Source organism: Schistocerca serialis, chromosome 2 (assembly GCF_023864345.2).
Source record: "Schistocerca serialis cubense isolate TAMUIC-IGC-003099 chromosome 2, iqSchSeri2.2, whole genome shotgun sequence".
Classification (NCBI taxonomy): domain Eukaryota; kingdom Metazoa; phylum Arthropoda; class Insecta; order Orthoptera; family Acrididae; genus Schistocerca; species Schistocerca serialis.
This window is the reverse complement of record NC_064639.1, coordinates 13623605-13639861: the sequence shown is the minus strand read 5'-3', so window position 1 is coordinate 13639861 and position 16257 is coordinate 13623605. Positions and strand designations below refer to the sequence as shown.

General features: G+C 42.5%; 1 protein-coding gene across 1 annotated transcript in view; it reads left to right on the top strand.

Moving 5' to 3' along the window:
* LOC126456737 (uncharacterized) overlaps positions 1 to 16257 on the top strand; it is a 198608-nt gene that overhangs the window by 107200 nt on the left and 75151 nt on the right. The window contains exon 5 of the mRNA XM_050092483.1: positions 15791 to 16015. Coding sequence (XP_049948440.1) covers positions 15791 to 16015 — 225 coding nt within the window. The remainder of the gene's footprint in view (positions 1 to 15790; positions 16016 to 16257) is intronic.

Genomic DNA, 16257 nt, shown 5'->3' with positions numbered 1-16257 from the left:
TACTTGTCTGTCCTCTTTTGGAGTATTCTGCATGGTGTGAGATCCTTACCAGATAGGACTGACAAAGGACATCATTTAAAAGTTCAAAGAAGGGCAGCTCATTTTGTATTATTGGGAAACAGGAAAGTGCATGCCACAGATATCGCATGTGAATTGGGGTGGCAATCATTAAAGCAAAAGCATTTTGCTGGAGCAGGTTCTTAAAATTTCAATCATCAATTTTCTCCTCCGAATGTGAAAATATTTTGTTAGAGCCCTCTTACATAGGGAGAAATGATCATTGTAATAAAATAAGAGAAATCAGAACTTGTACGGAAATATTGAAGTGTTTGGTTTTCCTCAAATGCTGTAGGGGAGTGGAATGGTAGATAAATAGGTTGAGGGTGGTTCTCTGAACCCTCTGCCAGCATTTAATTGTGAATTACAGACTAGTCATGCAGATATAGATAATGTAGATAGGCTTTCAATATTGTGCACTGATTCTCTAATTTTATACATTGCTCAAATACTTTCGTGGCGCTTTGGAGTGACCCCTTTAAAATAACACTTTACCAGTCTTCTTAATATGTATTTTGGTAACCAGCTTGATAAGAAGTTACAACAATACTCTCTTATTACTCCCCAGTTTTGGGTTTTATTAATGAACAAAATCGCCGCAGTGTTCCATAACAATTACGGGCTGAAGTTTCCTGCTGATGGAACCAATATGATTTTCTGTGTTTCTGAGCATACAGGTTGTGTACGCTGTTTGGAGTCTGGTGTATGCTGAATCAAATGTTTTTATTGTTGTGATCTTCCATCTGAAGATTGGTTTCATGGAGTTGCCCATGCTAGCTTATCCTCTGTGACCGTCTTCACCTCTGCATAACTACTGCAGCGTACAATAACTTGAACTTGCTTACTGCAGTCAGTTTTTGGTCTCCTACAGTTGTTACCCCCATTATATTCACAGATGACCACATATTGTGGAAATTGCATATTGTAATGTAGGATGCAATAATAACATACGGAAAGTTTCTGTTGAAAATTACGAATTATTTAGGAATAAAGGAGATGGCTCACCAAAAGGCAGAAGCACTGTCTCATTGATAGGCACACGAACAAAAGGTATGTAGAATGAGATTTTCACCGTGCAGTGGAGTGTGCACTGATATGAAACTTCCTGGCAGATTAAAACTATGTGCCGGTCCAAGAGTCAAACTTGGGACCTTTGCCTTTCGTGGGCAAGTGCTCTACCCTCTGAGCTATCCATGCACGACTCACGACCCGTCCTCACAGCTTTACTTCCACCAGTACCTCGTCTTCTACCTTCCAAACTAAAAGGTACGTTACTTGGCAAGCTTCCAGAATGCACTTTCTTTTTCTAGCTGTAGGGAAAACATGGGTGCGCGCACACACACACACACACACACACACACACACACACACACACACACTCACTCACATGCGCATGCATGTCTCCTTATGGTGTGGTCGCTCAACTGCCAGCTCTTTACTGGCCCACGGTGAGTGTTCTGGAGTGAGGTGGGGCTTTAGAGTGGGGTAGGATGGGGTGGGTTGAGGCAATGTGAGAGATGGAGAGAGATGGGAGGGGTTTGGAGGGAAGCATTTAGTGGCTCGTGGGAGAGTGGGGAGCCATCTGTGGGCTAGCTAGGGGTGCAGGTAGAGGGGTCAGGTGCCAGACAGCTGGGCACTCGTAGACTAGGGTGTGATGTGAGATAACAGCACACAACTAGCTGATTAGCGAGGGGGGGAGAGAGGGGCGTGTGTGTGTGTGTGTGTGTGTGTGTGTGGTGGGGGGGGGGGGGGAGGGGCTGGGAGTTAACTTGGATTTAGGCCAGGAAGCAAAGGATGTGCTGTAAGTATGGCTACGAAAGTTTAATATTCTTAAATAAGATCAGCTGGTGCCAATGTATTGGAAAGTAACTGGCACACAAAGTGCAATTGTGGAGCCTTTTTTTAAAAAAAAATTAAATAGTCTGCAGAGCAAATTGAATTAGGAGGATCAGGCATTTGTGTGGGTCTAGGAAAGTAAATTGTAGAGCCAGATAAAAGGCGCACAAGACAGGAGGGGTACTACTACTCATCACTGCTGTATCGTGCTAGTATGTGTCAGTGTGAGTGCACCGAGAGTGGTGTTGCCGTACATGCGTCTTTAAATTGGTCACCGACTGATCATTGCAGGCTGGCTGCTGGATTCTGTCTCTGGAAGCCAAGCGTGCGGCGCGGTCCCTGCCATGCCATCTGCTGGTGACTCGCACATATATTAGTGTGGAACAGTGCTGACTGACTCTCTGTGTGATTCTAGTTTGTAATGTGCACATCAGTGTTCTGTGTCTTGTTGAGTCCTTAGAGGCATATTGCTCAGAGTTTATTATTAAAGCCATATTTGTGCAACTTGATCACACTTCAGTATTTATTTATTTATTTATTTCTTGTTCCATAGATTCAGTTAGTGAGTCAATCACAAGGATATGGAACATGTCAAATTATACAGGTTTCAATTTAAACTATACAAGGGCAATTCAATGGCAAATTGTACATAGTTTAAGTAAGACATACTATAAATACAGTAACAGATACAATGTCAGCTAGATAACATAACAACCATTTGACAGCAAAAGGAGTTTCAAATAAAGGTTAAAGATAAGAGCACAAAGTTAAATCAGATATTAGGCCTACAAGAGTAAATACATGTACAGCCAATCTGTTGTTACAAAAAGTGTGCTAATGCCCAAATGCACAATAAAATCAATTGAACTACTTCTAGACACAATAAGTTTAGTGATGGTATACATTTTCTTTCAGGTATTCATCCACAGTATAATAAGATTTCTCTGTCAGGTAATCTTTGAGAACTCGTTTAAATTTTGGCAGTTCTGTATGAACACATTTGATATGTAGTGGTAGAGCATTGAACAGCTTAATGGTGGAGTAGTAAACTCCTTTTTGTACCAGAGTGAGACGTTTCATTTCTAAATGTAGATTGTTTTTGTTTCTGGTGTTATAACCATGGAATTTACTGTTGTCTTGGTAGATGGAATAATTTTTGCACACAAAGGTCAGCAAGGAAAAAATATACTGTGAGGCAGTTGTTAGGATACCTATCTTCCGAAACAAGTGCCTGCAAGAGTGTCTTTGATGGACCCCACACGTTATTCTGATTGCTTTTTTTTGGATGGTGAAAACTTTTTTTGCAAGTGGTTGGTTCCCCCAGAATATGATAGCATATGACATCAATGAGTGGAAGTAGCCAAAGTAGGCAACCTTAATAGTGTCAACTTCAGCCACTGAAGAAATTACCCGTAGTGAAAATGTTGCCGAGCTAAGTTTTTTACATAGATGAAGAATGTGAATTGACCAGTTACATTTACTGTCTATGTAAGCACCCAGGAATTTTGTGTCTTCAACTTTCTGTATTGGTTGATCTCTACATTTTATGTCAATTTCATTGGGATTACTTTGTGATGTATGGAACCTCATATAATGAGTTTTATCTGCATTGAGTGAGAGACCATTTGAGGAGAACCAATTTAAGATGTCATTAAAAACAGTATTTGTAGTTTTTTCAAGATCATGATCAATCAAATCGTCAATTAGAATTGTGGTATCATCGGCAAACAGGGTAAATTTGCTGTTTGTCTCAGAACAAAGAGGAAGATCATTAATAAAGATGAGGAAAAGCAGTGGGCCCAAAACGGAGCCTTGAGGCACACCACACGTTATCGTGCCCCATTCAGACGAGGCAGGTTCTCCAGAAGAGCCATTTAGCATTACAGTCTGCTTCCGATCCTGTAGATATGATTGTAGCCACAAGCCAACAGTACCACCTAAACCATAGTATTCTGCCTTTTTCCAAAGAATTTGGTGGTTTACACAGTCAAAGGCTTTCGTAAGATCGCAAAAAATACCCACTGGAGACATTTTTTTGTTAATGGCTTCCAAAACTTGGTTGCTGAAAGGGAATATTGCCTGTTCAGTACAAAGACCGGCACGAAAACCAAACTGAATTTTGCTTAAGATACTATGGAAGTTGAGATGGTCTACAATCCTCCTGTGCATGAGTTTTTCTAGAATTTTCGAGAAGGTAGTTAATAGGGATATTGGGCGATAGTTTGTAACAATGCTTTTATCCCCTTTTGTAAAGAGAGGAATCACTACAGCCAACTTAAGTCTGTCAGGGACAATCCCATCTTGTAGGGATGCATTGAATATGTTGCATAAGATGGGACTAACAAATTTATAACAGTGTTTCAGTATTTTACTAGAAATATTGTCCACACCAGCAGAATTTTTGTTTTTTAATGATCTAATTACTCTTATGACTTCGCTTACAGTAACTGGAGATAAAGATAACTGTGGGATTCTGTTGCTAATAGCTTTCTATAGGAGGGACAATGATTCTTCCATAGAACCATTACAGCCTGTCTTCTCTGCTGCTCTCAAAAAGTGGTTATTAAATATTTCTGCAACCAACTCAGGTTTCTTTATGATACTGTCCCCTGTTTTAATCTCTACCTGAGACACGTTCCCTGTTTTCCTGCCAGTTTCCCTCTTTATTACATTCCTTATAGTTTTAATTTTATTTTCTGAGCTTTCAATTTCTGATTTTATGCACATACTTTTAGATTTATTTATAACCTTCTTGAGAATGCTACAGTAAAGTTTGTAGTGTTGTCATTTCTTTGGATCATTACAAGTCCTGAGAGAACTGTATAACATCCTTTTTGTTCTACAAGATGTTGTTATCCCTGTAGTGATCCAAGACTTCTTGGCATTGCCTATATGACTATTTCTAACTACTTTTTTTGGGAAAGATGGACTCAAATACAGACATGAATTCATTTAAAAATGAATTGTACTTTTTGTTTACATCTGTTTCCCTATCAACTCGGCTCCAGTCTATCTCTTTTAGGCTATCATTGAATTTTTAAGGCCCTGTTCATTTATTATCCTAAAAGATTTCCAAGAATGCTCGGAACTGTTGCACACACTGATGTAATTGAGCCTAAGCAATTGACCACCATGATCAGAAAGGCCAAGGATTGGATGTACAGTGATCTCATTCCATGTAGACTTATCTATAAATATATTATCTATCAGACTTTTACTGTTAACAGTAACCCTAGTTGGGAAATCTACTATTGCCATCAGATTATAAGACTCCATTAAATGTACTAAATCAGCTTTACTATTGCTCTAATTTAGGAAATCAACATTAAAGTCACCAGTAATTATCAAGTTCTTGGACTTTGAGTACAGTATGGATAATAAAGAATCTAAGTGCTTAAGAAATACATTCAAATTCCCTGAGGGAGATCTATACAGTGCTAACACTACAGCCGTGAAGTCATTTACAAAAAATCTCAACACCACATACTTCAATTTGTTGCTCTATACAATGGCTCTTTAAATCTAATGCATTGTAAGATATGTAGTTTTTTACATAAATTACCACTCCACCTTTTTCCATGATGGTTCTTGAGTAATGCGCTGCCTGACACACAGTATTACTTGGTTAGTACACCACCACAAACATATGGACCGGGACTGTACATGCTTTGGCAGTTTGCTACGTCTCTCTCTTCTAGGACTGACATGGTAGCTGCCTTGCATTTCTTAATGACTCTGACCTTGTCAACCACAAACCGAATCTTAGTACAGTCATGATTTCCCTGAAGAGATTACATGACAGCAGAGACTTGTAAAATTGTGTTACCCATTTCTCTAGCCAGTGAAGATTCATTCTATACCTTCAGATACAGTGTCATGTAGGAGTAGAACAGCAAGAAATACGGAGCTCCTCTAACAGTAATGACAGTTTATCACCTCCCAACACTACATGTGCCAATGTTTCAGTGCATTTTTGAATATATTTGTTAACAGATTCATCAACACAACAAAAATTTACGATCTCAGTAGCATCTTGTTTCTTAACTCATACTTTACTATTCATCAGAATCTTCATCGCTGCTCTTTGATTTGTCAGAGCTCCCTGCTGTACTTTGTTTTATTTCATAGTCAGAATTAGTTGAAATACCACCTACCATATTTACCCAAATCTAAGCCGCACTCAAACCTGAAAAATGAGACTCGAAATAAAGGAAGGAAAAAAAAAATTCCCGAATCTAAGCCACACCTGAAATTTGAGACTCGAAGTTCAAGGGGAGAGAAAAGTTTTAGGCCACACCTCCAAATCGAAACAAAGTCGGTCCATTGTAATATGAGACACAATTTAGGTCGAATGAATGACGATACAGCTACAGTAGTTTGGTTCGAGTCGTAAGCTTAGCAGTTAAGCTTTACCAGGTAGCCTTTGCTATGCGTCAAGCACTCCGTCCGTATTTATACTGGTATCCTTCCTTTTTCACGTGCTTCGTCTGGTTTGAATCGATTGCTTATTTTGCTTTGATCCGATAAGTGCCGTTTTCCTTGTTATAGGCGTTTATGTCACTCTAAGCTGAAAATGCATTACTGTACTGTGTCATGCATTGTTTGTCGCATTCTGATGGTGCGTGTTTGCGACCTGTCGTCGCTTGCGGCATGGCTTGCTTTTGTGCACGCTACCGCTGCCTACAATTAAAAAAAAAAAAAGTGAGAGAAATCATCTCATTAGCGAAACAATGGCAAGAGACTACTATTTGTTGTTACTTACACTGCTGCTTTCTTTGATAATGATCAACAAGAACCAAATAATAGACTGCGTATGATAGAACATGTTCTGAACGAGAGTTAGGCAAAAATTTTTCTCCATTTGAAAATCTTTGCGGCCGCTTCTTTAGTACATCAAATTCTGCACAGAAATTAGAGTCATCTTGGATATAAAAATCTAGTCAGTTGCCGTGCTTCATTTCTGACTGTATCACTATTAGGCATAAGAATAATATGAATATAAACATGACACGATACGTATATTCTTCCGCGTTTGCTGTTGTCTCACTCTAGTTTCGTAGTTTATTAGGCAGACAGGATTTAAATAAGATAGCAGCAAACACGAAAGAATACGTGGCAAAATGTTTATATTCATATTACTCTTATGATGAAGAGAATACTGCATGTGATTCACATTTCATCAGGTTGCTATTAACAACCATCTCTTCTCACAGGTAGGAAAAAATTCAGAACGTAGGGTTGGCCATATTGACAAACATCCCAAACAGTCTTGCCAGTCGGATTTTTGTAATACATTGAAGTTCTGCTACATTCAAAGATGAACAATACGGAATTTGTATTTACTTCGTTGGATAATGTATGAAAATTGTCTTCCACCTTTTTTTTTTAATTTATTTACTGACGCAGAGGTTTTGGCGCCAGTATTTATCTTTGTGCCTACGAAGCATGCCTGTGTAGCGCTACATATATTCGACGGCAGAAGTTAGTTGTTTCAGCACCTACCGACATTTTTCAGAACTTCCACTTGCTTTGCACTCAATTCCAAGCCGCAGGCGGTTTTTGGATTACAAAAACCAGAAAAAAAGTGCGGCTTAGATTTGAGTAAATACGGTACATCCTCTCCTTTGGATTCAACTTCTTAAGTATTATCTTTCAAGTCAACACCTGCTAATCTGTGAGACCGAAATGATGAGCCATACTACTCTATTTCACTGTGCCTGTATGTTTCATTTGTATAACATTTTATTCCATCATAGATGCTGCACTTATAGTTTCATATATGCATTGCAGCAGCAGACACAATGAAAGTAGCAATCAGCAGTGCTTAGTTTGTTGAATGGGTAAAAAATATGCCATTGTCCCAGTTCCACATATCCCCAAAATTTGATTCTGCCAAATTCTGTACTCTCTGAAATCGAATGTTTAATCCAAAGATGAAAGTGAACAAGTTTGATGCAGTATTGCTAATATTGTTTATTACTCATCTTGCTGAATGAAGTGCATACCGTGTTCTTTCTGAAAGGTTTGCAGAAGTAATGCACATACCAGTTTTCTAAAAACTTACATTGAGATTGTGCTCTCCTTCCTCTTGTACAAATTAGTAGAGCCCTTCGGATTACTCCACAATATGCCTCTTGGCAAGGTCGTAACGACAGTATTATGAAAAGGATAGATTGGCACTCACTGTATAGTGTAGATGTGTTGTTGGCAGGGGGGGGGGGGGGGGGAGGGGGGGGGGAAAGAACACCACCTATTAGTAAACACGTAAGCTTTTGGTGCAAACCCCCTCCCCCTTCCCTCACACACACACACACACACACACACACACACACACACACGCACACACACACGCGCGCAAATGCAGATCACACATACATGACCACTGTCTCTGGCTGCTAGGGCCAGACTGGGAGCAACTGCACATCATGGGAGAAACAACGGTCCTGTGTGTGTGTGTGTGTGTGTTTTGTCCACTTTGGAAGAAGACTTTCTGATTGAAAGCTTACATGTTTAGTAGTCTTTTTGTTGTGCTTGTCTGTGACCTAACATCTCCTGTATACAGCAATGTATCTTTTTTATAATATGGTCATTACTCCAGCCTAGATTTTCTATTGTTTGTTTCCTTTTAAGACCTTATAAAGACAGTTACTGACAATTTCTTTTTTCTTATCGGAGAAAAGTAAAACCATATGGGGCCAGACATAGATTGTAAATGAATATGGAATAGAGTATTTTTATTCTCCCTGTATGCAGTGTCAATAACGTCACCTCACACACTTCATTTCTGGCAGCACCTCCTTCTCAACACATGACTGTCCCCCACCACCTCACCATAGTCTTCAAGTTATATCCTATAGCACTTCTGGGTGGACAAATAGATGAAGGATGTAGTTTAAAACAGTATAACTAAACTTAAAAGTCAAACTGCCCTTTTATAGAGACTGCCATCATTATTTAAACATACTAAACAACATCAAAACAGTCAAAAGAATTTTTTTTTCAAAAGAGCAGAAAATTGTAGTGAAATTCATGAAAGGATTGTTTTGAATTATTATATCTTAAATCAATAAGTATGTCAGCATTTCCCAGGATTTTCTGGCTTAATTAAGACTAGGTCATGCCACCATAGTGGTCAGACAGTGGACTTGACTTCGAGAGGACAACGGACCCGAATCCCATCGGGCCATCAAAATTTGGGTTTTCCTTGATTTCCCTAAATGATTTAAGACAAATGCTGGGATGGTTCCTTTGAAAAAGATGACATTCGGCTGAGGAAGCTAATTTCTGTGGCACGTCTGATGACACAGTGCTGGTGGAAGGACGAGTATTTCAGAGCACACCATTTATTGCACATTGTTAAACATGGGGCTCTGCTGCAGACAACCCCTGTATGTTCCCATGTTGACAACACTGTTGAATTACAATTTCTGTCGCTCAGGAGTATTGAGATTGGGCAGTGAATCAATAGAAATGTGTCATCTGGTTGAATCATTCGTGTTTCGCATTACACCTGCTTGACGGTTTTGTGCACATACACTGTCAACAGAGTGAATTGGTGCTTGAAAGGTGCACTTTGCTACAGACTTAGGCCAGTGGGAGCAATATTATGCTATGGAGGACATTCACCTGGTCTTCTATGGGACCTGTGGTAGTAACTGAAGGCTCCATAACAGCTTTGTTCTGTGTGAACATTATTGTGCACTGTCCGCACCCTGTCCCTAATGAAGGTGACATGTTTCAACTGTGGTGTCACCGCCAGACACCACACTTGCTAGTGGTAGCTTAAATCGGCCGCGGTCCATTTAGTACATGTCGGACCTGCGTGTCGCCACTGTGTGATCGCAGACCTAGCGCCACCACAAGGCAGGTCTCGTGATACGAACAAGCACTCGCCCCAGTTGTACGACGACATTGCTAGAGACAATACGGACGAAGCCTTCCTCTCATTTGCCGAGAGACAGTTAGAATAGCCTTCTGCTAAGTCCATGGCTACAACCTAGCAAGGCGTCATTAGCCTTACCTACTTTGAGAGTTATAGTATAAATGTCTCAAGAAGAATGCTGTATTCATCACATAATAAAAGTTAAGTATAAAGCAGCTACGTACTTTTCTTGCTACCATTCAATAGTTATCCTGTTCCAGAATTCACGCCCGTCGGCGTGTGTGTACGCGTGCCTTTCTTTAAATCGGCTACCTCAAGTGGCGTAACAGTCTTGTTACGTCACTACAGATTGGCGACGATTTAAAGTATTCTTTCTGATTGCTTACATTTACTTGTGTCATGGCTTCGCCAGATGTACTGTCCGAATTTTATCGCTTGCAGAATCAGCAGACGCAATCGTTATTGGATGCTGTTGCACCTCAATTCCGACCCTTTGATGCAACCCACGAGTCTTGGCAAGAGTGGTCCCGTCAATTCGCCTTCCACCTCGCCGCCTACAGAATTCAAGGTAATGAGCGGCAGCCGTTTTTGCTTTCTTGTGTCGGTGTGTCCACATACCGTGTGATAGTGAAATTGTTTCCCCGACGCGACGTAGCAACTCTGTCCTACGAGGAAATTTTGTCTGCTTTAGATGCCTATTTCAAAGAAACAGTTAATGTGGTTGCAAAACGGTATACGTTTTTTCGTACAAAACGTACGGCCGGTCAAACTAATAGGGAGTGGGTAGCAACATTGCAAGGACTTACTAGGGACTGTGCCTTTGACTGTGACTGTGGTCTTTCTTATTCAGATACAATGGTGCGTGATGCAATTGCACAGAACGTTTCTGATGTTTGCATATGGGAGCAAATTTTGAAACTAGTTAATCCCTCCCTTCAACAAGTGATAGACATATTGGATAGGCAAGACACACTTGACTGTGCTCAGGAATCTTTTGAAACTTCGCCAGCTGTGTGTAACATTAACCGGCCCGCCAGGCACGCTCGCGCTACGCGGCCCGGTCAACTGCCCTCGCGTACGTCCGCACAGCTGCCGCCGCGCGCTAAACCAGGTTTGCCGCGCCAGCCCACAAATGCAGTGAAATCATGCCCGCGGTGTGCTACTAGACATTCGCGTGAACATTGCCCGTCACGCCAAGCTATTTGCTTTTTCTGCAATAAGAAAGGACATGTTCAAAGTGTTTGCCAGAAAAAGCTCAGTTCAGACACTCTTAATCATTCCAGGCCCTTTGCTTCGCGCCGGAATCGAACCAGGGACACTCAGGCTCGTGGACCTTCGCCCATGGACATTCATGTCGTTAATTCCACTTCGTCCAGTGACACTTTCTCTAACAGTGACTGTGTTCGTCCCACAAAAAGAGTGCGTCAACGTCGCCGGAAATCACGTCCATTAGCAAGTGATTCTGTACCAGTGTCTGTTCAAATTGCACGAGACAGTCGCTCTTGTCGTCAGCTGGACAATAAACTTTTTGTAGATTTGGACTTTAATGGCAAGGTCATACCATTCCAGCTCGATACCGGAGCTGCAGTTTCATTGCTCAATCACGACACGTACAAACAACTGGGCAAACCTCCGTTGCGTTCCGCAAATGTTAAGCTAACCACATATTCAGGACAGAAAATTCCTGTGTTAGGACAGTGCACTCTTCTTGCAACATACAAGGGACAAACAAAACTTGTGTCATTTTACGTTCTTCGTTCTTCTTCTGCAGTGAACTTGTTTGGTTTAGATTAATTTCAGTTGTTTAACATGTCTATAGTAAATCAGGTCCTATCAGTGAATCAAACTGTGCCTTCAGACAGTGTTTCTCGTCTGTGTGACGAATTTGCTGACATTTTTGCACCGGGCTTAGGTTGCGCTAAAAACTATGAAGCACATTTGGAACTGAAAGTAAACGCGCAACCGAAATTTTTCAGAGCGCGCAATGTTCCCCACGCATTGCGTGATGAGGTCGCACGAACATTGAACTATGTAGAATCACAAGGTGTAAGTGAATGTGCGCATTGTCTCTTCCATTTCAGCTCCGCTTCCTCGCTTACGCCATACAGGTGTTCCGTTTCTCTGGACGACGGAATGCGAACGCGCCTTTCGCCAGTTGAAATCGGCGTTGCTTTCTATTACTTGCCTCACGCCTTTCGATCCCCAGAAACCCCTTTTGTTGATGGTAGATGCATCGGATTTCGGGGTCGGTGCTGTGCTTGCGCACAAAGTTGGCTCGCATGATCGCCCTATTGCCTTTGCATCCAAATTGCTCTCATCTGCGCAAAGAAATTACTCGCAGATAGAGAAAGAAGCTTTGGCTCTCGTGTTTGGTGTTACTAAGTTCCATGATTTCTTGTATGGTCGTCACTTCACCATCATCACAGACCACAAACCTTTGACATCGCTTTTTCATCCGAACAAGCCGGTACCTCCACGTACGGCGCAGAAATTCATTCGCTGGTCTATTTTCCTCTCGCAGTACCGCTACGATATCTTGTATCGGTCCACCGCTAAGCACGGAAACGCCGATGCGTTGTCCCGTTTGCCTGTTGCTGAGGATAAAGCATTCGATTCTTCCGAACTTGCTTGCATGTTCATTGATTCGGAAACCGATGAAGTGGTCGAATCGTTTCCGATTGATTTTCGTCGTGTAGCTACAGCCACAGCTGCTGACCCTGTCCTTGCTACTGTTTTGCATTTTGTTGCTACGCAATGGCCTTTGTCAAAGTCTCGGATCGAGGATCCGTTGGTTCGCTGATTTTTTGCTCACAGGGAGAGACTTTTTGTTCGACGTGGTGTTTTGTTGTTGCGTTCTGATAATGATCAGTCCCGAGTCATGGTCCCACGTTCGTTACAGTCCTCTGTCTTACGGCTTCTTCACCAAGGACATTGGGGTATAGTGCGAACGAAACAACTTGCTCGTCAGCACTGTACTTGGTTCGGAATCGATGCTGCGATTATGAATATGTGTTCTTCTTGCATGGCGTGTGCCGAACAACAATCCGCACCGCCGCGGAAAGTCTTCGCATGGCCGAAAGCCACTTCCCCTTGGCAACGCTTGCACATTGATTTTGCTGGTCCATTCTGGAATGCTCGATGGTTGGTTCTGGTCGACGCCTTCAATAATTTTCCTTTTGTGGTCCGGATGTCTTCCACGACGTCCTCCGCCACCATCCAAGCATTGTCTGCTATCTTTTGTATTGAAGGTCTTCCGCAGACTATTGTTTCCGACAATGGCCCACCATTCATGTCCGCAGAATTTCAGTCATTCTGCCAGGCCAATGGTATTCAACATCTGACATCCGCGCCGTTTTCGCCTCAGTCAAACGGTGCCGCTGAACGATTGGTCCGGACTTTCAAGTCACAGATGTTGAAATTGAAAGAGTCGCATTCTCGGGAGGACGCGTTGTTGCTCTTTTTGTCCTCGTATCGCTCTCAGCCCCGAGATGGTCGCTCGCCGGCTGAGTTGCTCCACGGTCGTCCTCATCGCACCTTGATGTCTTTGCTGCATCCGCCGCATCAGGTTCCTGTGCAGCGGCAGACTCCTGCTTTTGCTCCAGGCGACGTTGTATTTTATCGCAACTATCGAGGTTCACGGCGTTGGCTCGCAGGGCGCATTCTTCGCTGCCTTGGCCGCGCGATGTATTTGGTTTTGGGGGCCTCTGGTGAGGTGCGTCGGCATCTCAATCAGCTGCGCCTCTGTCGTCGCACGGGTTGTGCCGCTCCCCGTCTGCTTTCAGCGACGGTGCCGTCCGGTAAGCGCCCTGGGGACCCATCTACTGGCTCGCCTCATCCCCAGGTGTTACCGACGATGCCTTCCCTTTTGCCCCATGGCGACGCGCCGCCGCAGCAGCCGCCGCCGCCGCCTGTTCTCCCGTCGGCGCCGCCCGCATTCGACGCTTCGCTGCAGCCGCCACGCGCCTCCCTGGGTCATGCGCCGCCGCTCGCTTCCTGTGACCAGCTGTCCTCCGCCATGGAACTCTTGCCCGCTCCGGACCACATGACGTCATCGCGCGTCGGGTACCCCGACGCAATGGATGTCAACCCTTCGGCCCCTCCTGTCTCATTACGGGCGCATACACCGCATGTTGACGTGCACCCTGGACTAGGTTTTCAGGCGTTTCCTAGCTCCCCTCGGACCGAATGGCCGGGTGCGGGTGGCACAGCCTCGCCTGTTGTTAGGCTCCCCACCTCATCGCATACGTCGACATGGGGTCCTCCCCACGGCGGGCGGCAGCCTTATCTCCCGACCGTTCGCCGATTTGCGGGGGAGGAATGTGGTGTCACCGCCAGACACCACACTTGCTAGGTGGTAGCTTAAATCAGCCGCGGTCCATTTAGTACATGTCGGACCTGCGTGTCGCCACTGTGTGATCGCAGACCTAGCGCCACCACAAGGCAGGTCTCGTGATACGAACAAGCACTCGCCCCAGTTGTACGACGACATTGCTAGAGACAATACGGACGAAGCCTTCCTCTCATTTGCTGAGAGACAGTTAGAATAGCCTTCTGCTAAGTCCATGGCTACGACCTAGCAAGGCGCCATTAGCCTTACCTACTTTGAGAGTTATAGTATAAATGTCTCAAGAAGAACGCTGTATTCATCACATAATAAAAGTTAAGTATAAAGCAGCTACGTACTTTTCTTGCTACCATTCAATAGTTATCCTGTTCCAGAATTCACGCCCGTCGGCGTGTGTGTACGCGTGCCTTTCTTTAAATCGGCTACCTCAAGTGGCGTAACAGTCTTGTTACGTCACTACATCAACAATATGACTTTCAGTGTCACGAGGCCAGAATCAAATTCACCCCTTCTGAATCTGATGGAATACATCTGCGATGCTATCAGATACCAGTTCTGCACCCAGAAACCACTGATCTCCAATTTATGGGAATTACATGACCTGTGCTTAGACATGCGGTGCTGCATAATGCTGGGAACATACCTCACATAATGCTGGGAACATACCTGAAATTTGTTGAACTTGTCCCACACAAAATCACTGCTGTATTGTGTTCCAACAGTGGACAAACACATTATCAAACAGGAGGTCATAGTGTTTTGTCTCATCAGTTTATATATTCAAGCTTTAATGAAAGGTGTGCTCTTTTCCTTTTTTCTGCCATTGCGTGTATGTGTAAAGCAGGATGTTCTACCATTTGGGCTTGTTTATATGATGGCTGTCAGTATTACCACCTGCACGGATACTAAATGCTCCTTTTGTGAAGACCTTTTATCTTGAGAACACTTTTAACTTTGTTTCACAAATGGCAGCACAGTTTCAAGAAAGCTTCTTAATTTCATGTAATAGTTAAAATAATACCTTCAGCAATAGATGTGTGCGTTGGAGTGGGGAAAAAGATTGGAGATGTATGTAGTTTAATTTTCATAAATTGTTAAGAAGGTTAACAGCTTGGCATGCTAAGATAAATTCAGACATTCTCTAAAAAGAGAGAAAAAGATTAATTTAACAGAATCAGTGAGGTATACAAATATAACAACAGACTTGTAGAACCATTATTTTGTAGGTTAGATTAGATTAGATTCAGCTTTTGTTCCAAGACCCAAAACATGAGACGATTCTCATGGGTGAGTAACATGCCAGAAAGTATAACATAAAAAATATAAAACATTTGAATACCCTGATCATTTGTCAGGAGATTGTCAAACTAGGTGAATACAATACAAACTGGAACAGCTAATATTTTCAGAATTGATACGCTGTCAGACTGAAACATTGTTATGCACTATTAATAAATTTATCAAACAAAAAGTACATAATCTTGACTGTTATGACAAAGTGCTCTCAGAACTGAAATCTAACAGACATTCTTATTTAAGCTGGCCTAACAGCCACTGTTAAGATATTCATCTATAGAGTAGGATGAGTTACCTATCAAAAAGTCTTTCAAACTCTGTTAAAACCATGCTTTATCTGATACCAAGTTTTTAATGGTGTCTTTCTTCCACAGATAAATTATGTTGTAATGCGAGGTTTTAATGAAGATGAAGTGTGCAGTTTTGTGGAGTTAACAAAAGAGAAAAATGTTGATGTAAGATTTATCGAGTACATGCCTTTCAGCGGCAACAAATGGAATGATGGGAACATGGTCTCATTTAGTGAAATGCTCCAAATAATTAGAAAGCAGTGGCCTAATTTTGATCCTCTTCCCAATGGGCCCAATGATACCTCAAAGGTACGTGCAGTATTACATATGAACATACATTGAAAATAATTTAATGTTTATGACTTACTACCAATCACAAGAATACTTCACATCTGCTGGTGGTGTGAGAGATGGACTGGTTTAGTTACATATTTCTCATCCCATTCAGTAAGTCTGTCCTGGCCTGGGTTTCTCTGCAGCTTTTCTGCAACTCTCCCCATTTCCTAAACCTTGACAATCCTTTTCTTTCTTCCTTTTTCCTTCCCCTTCAT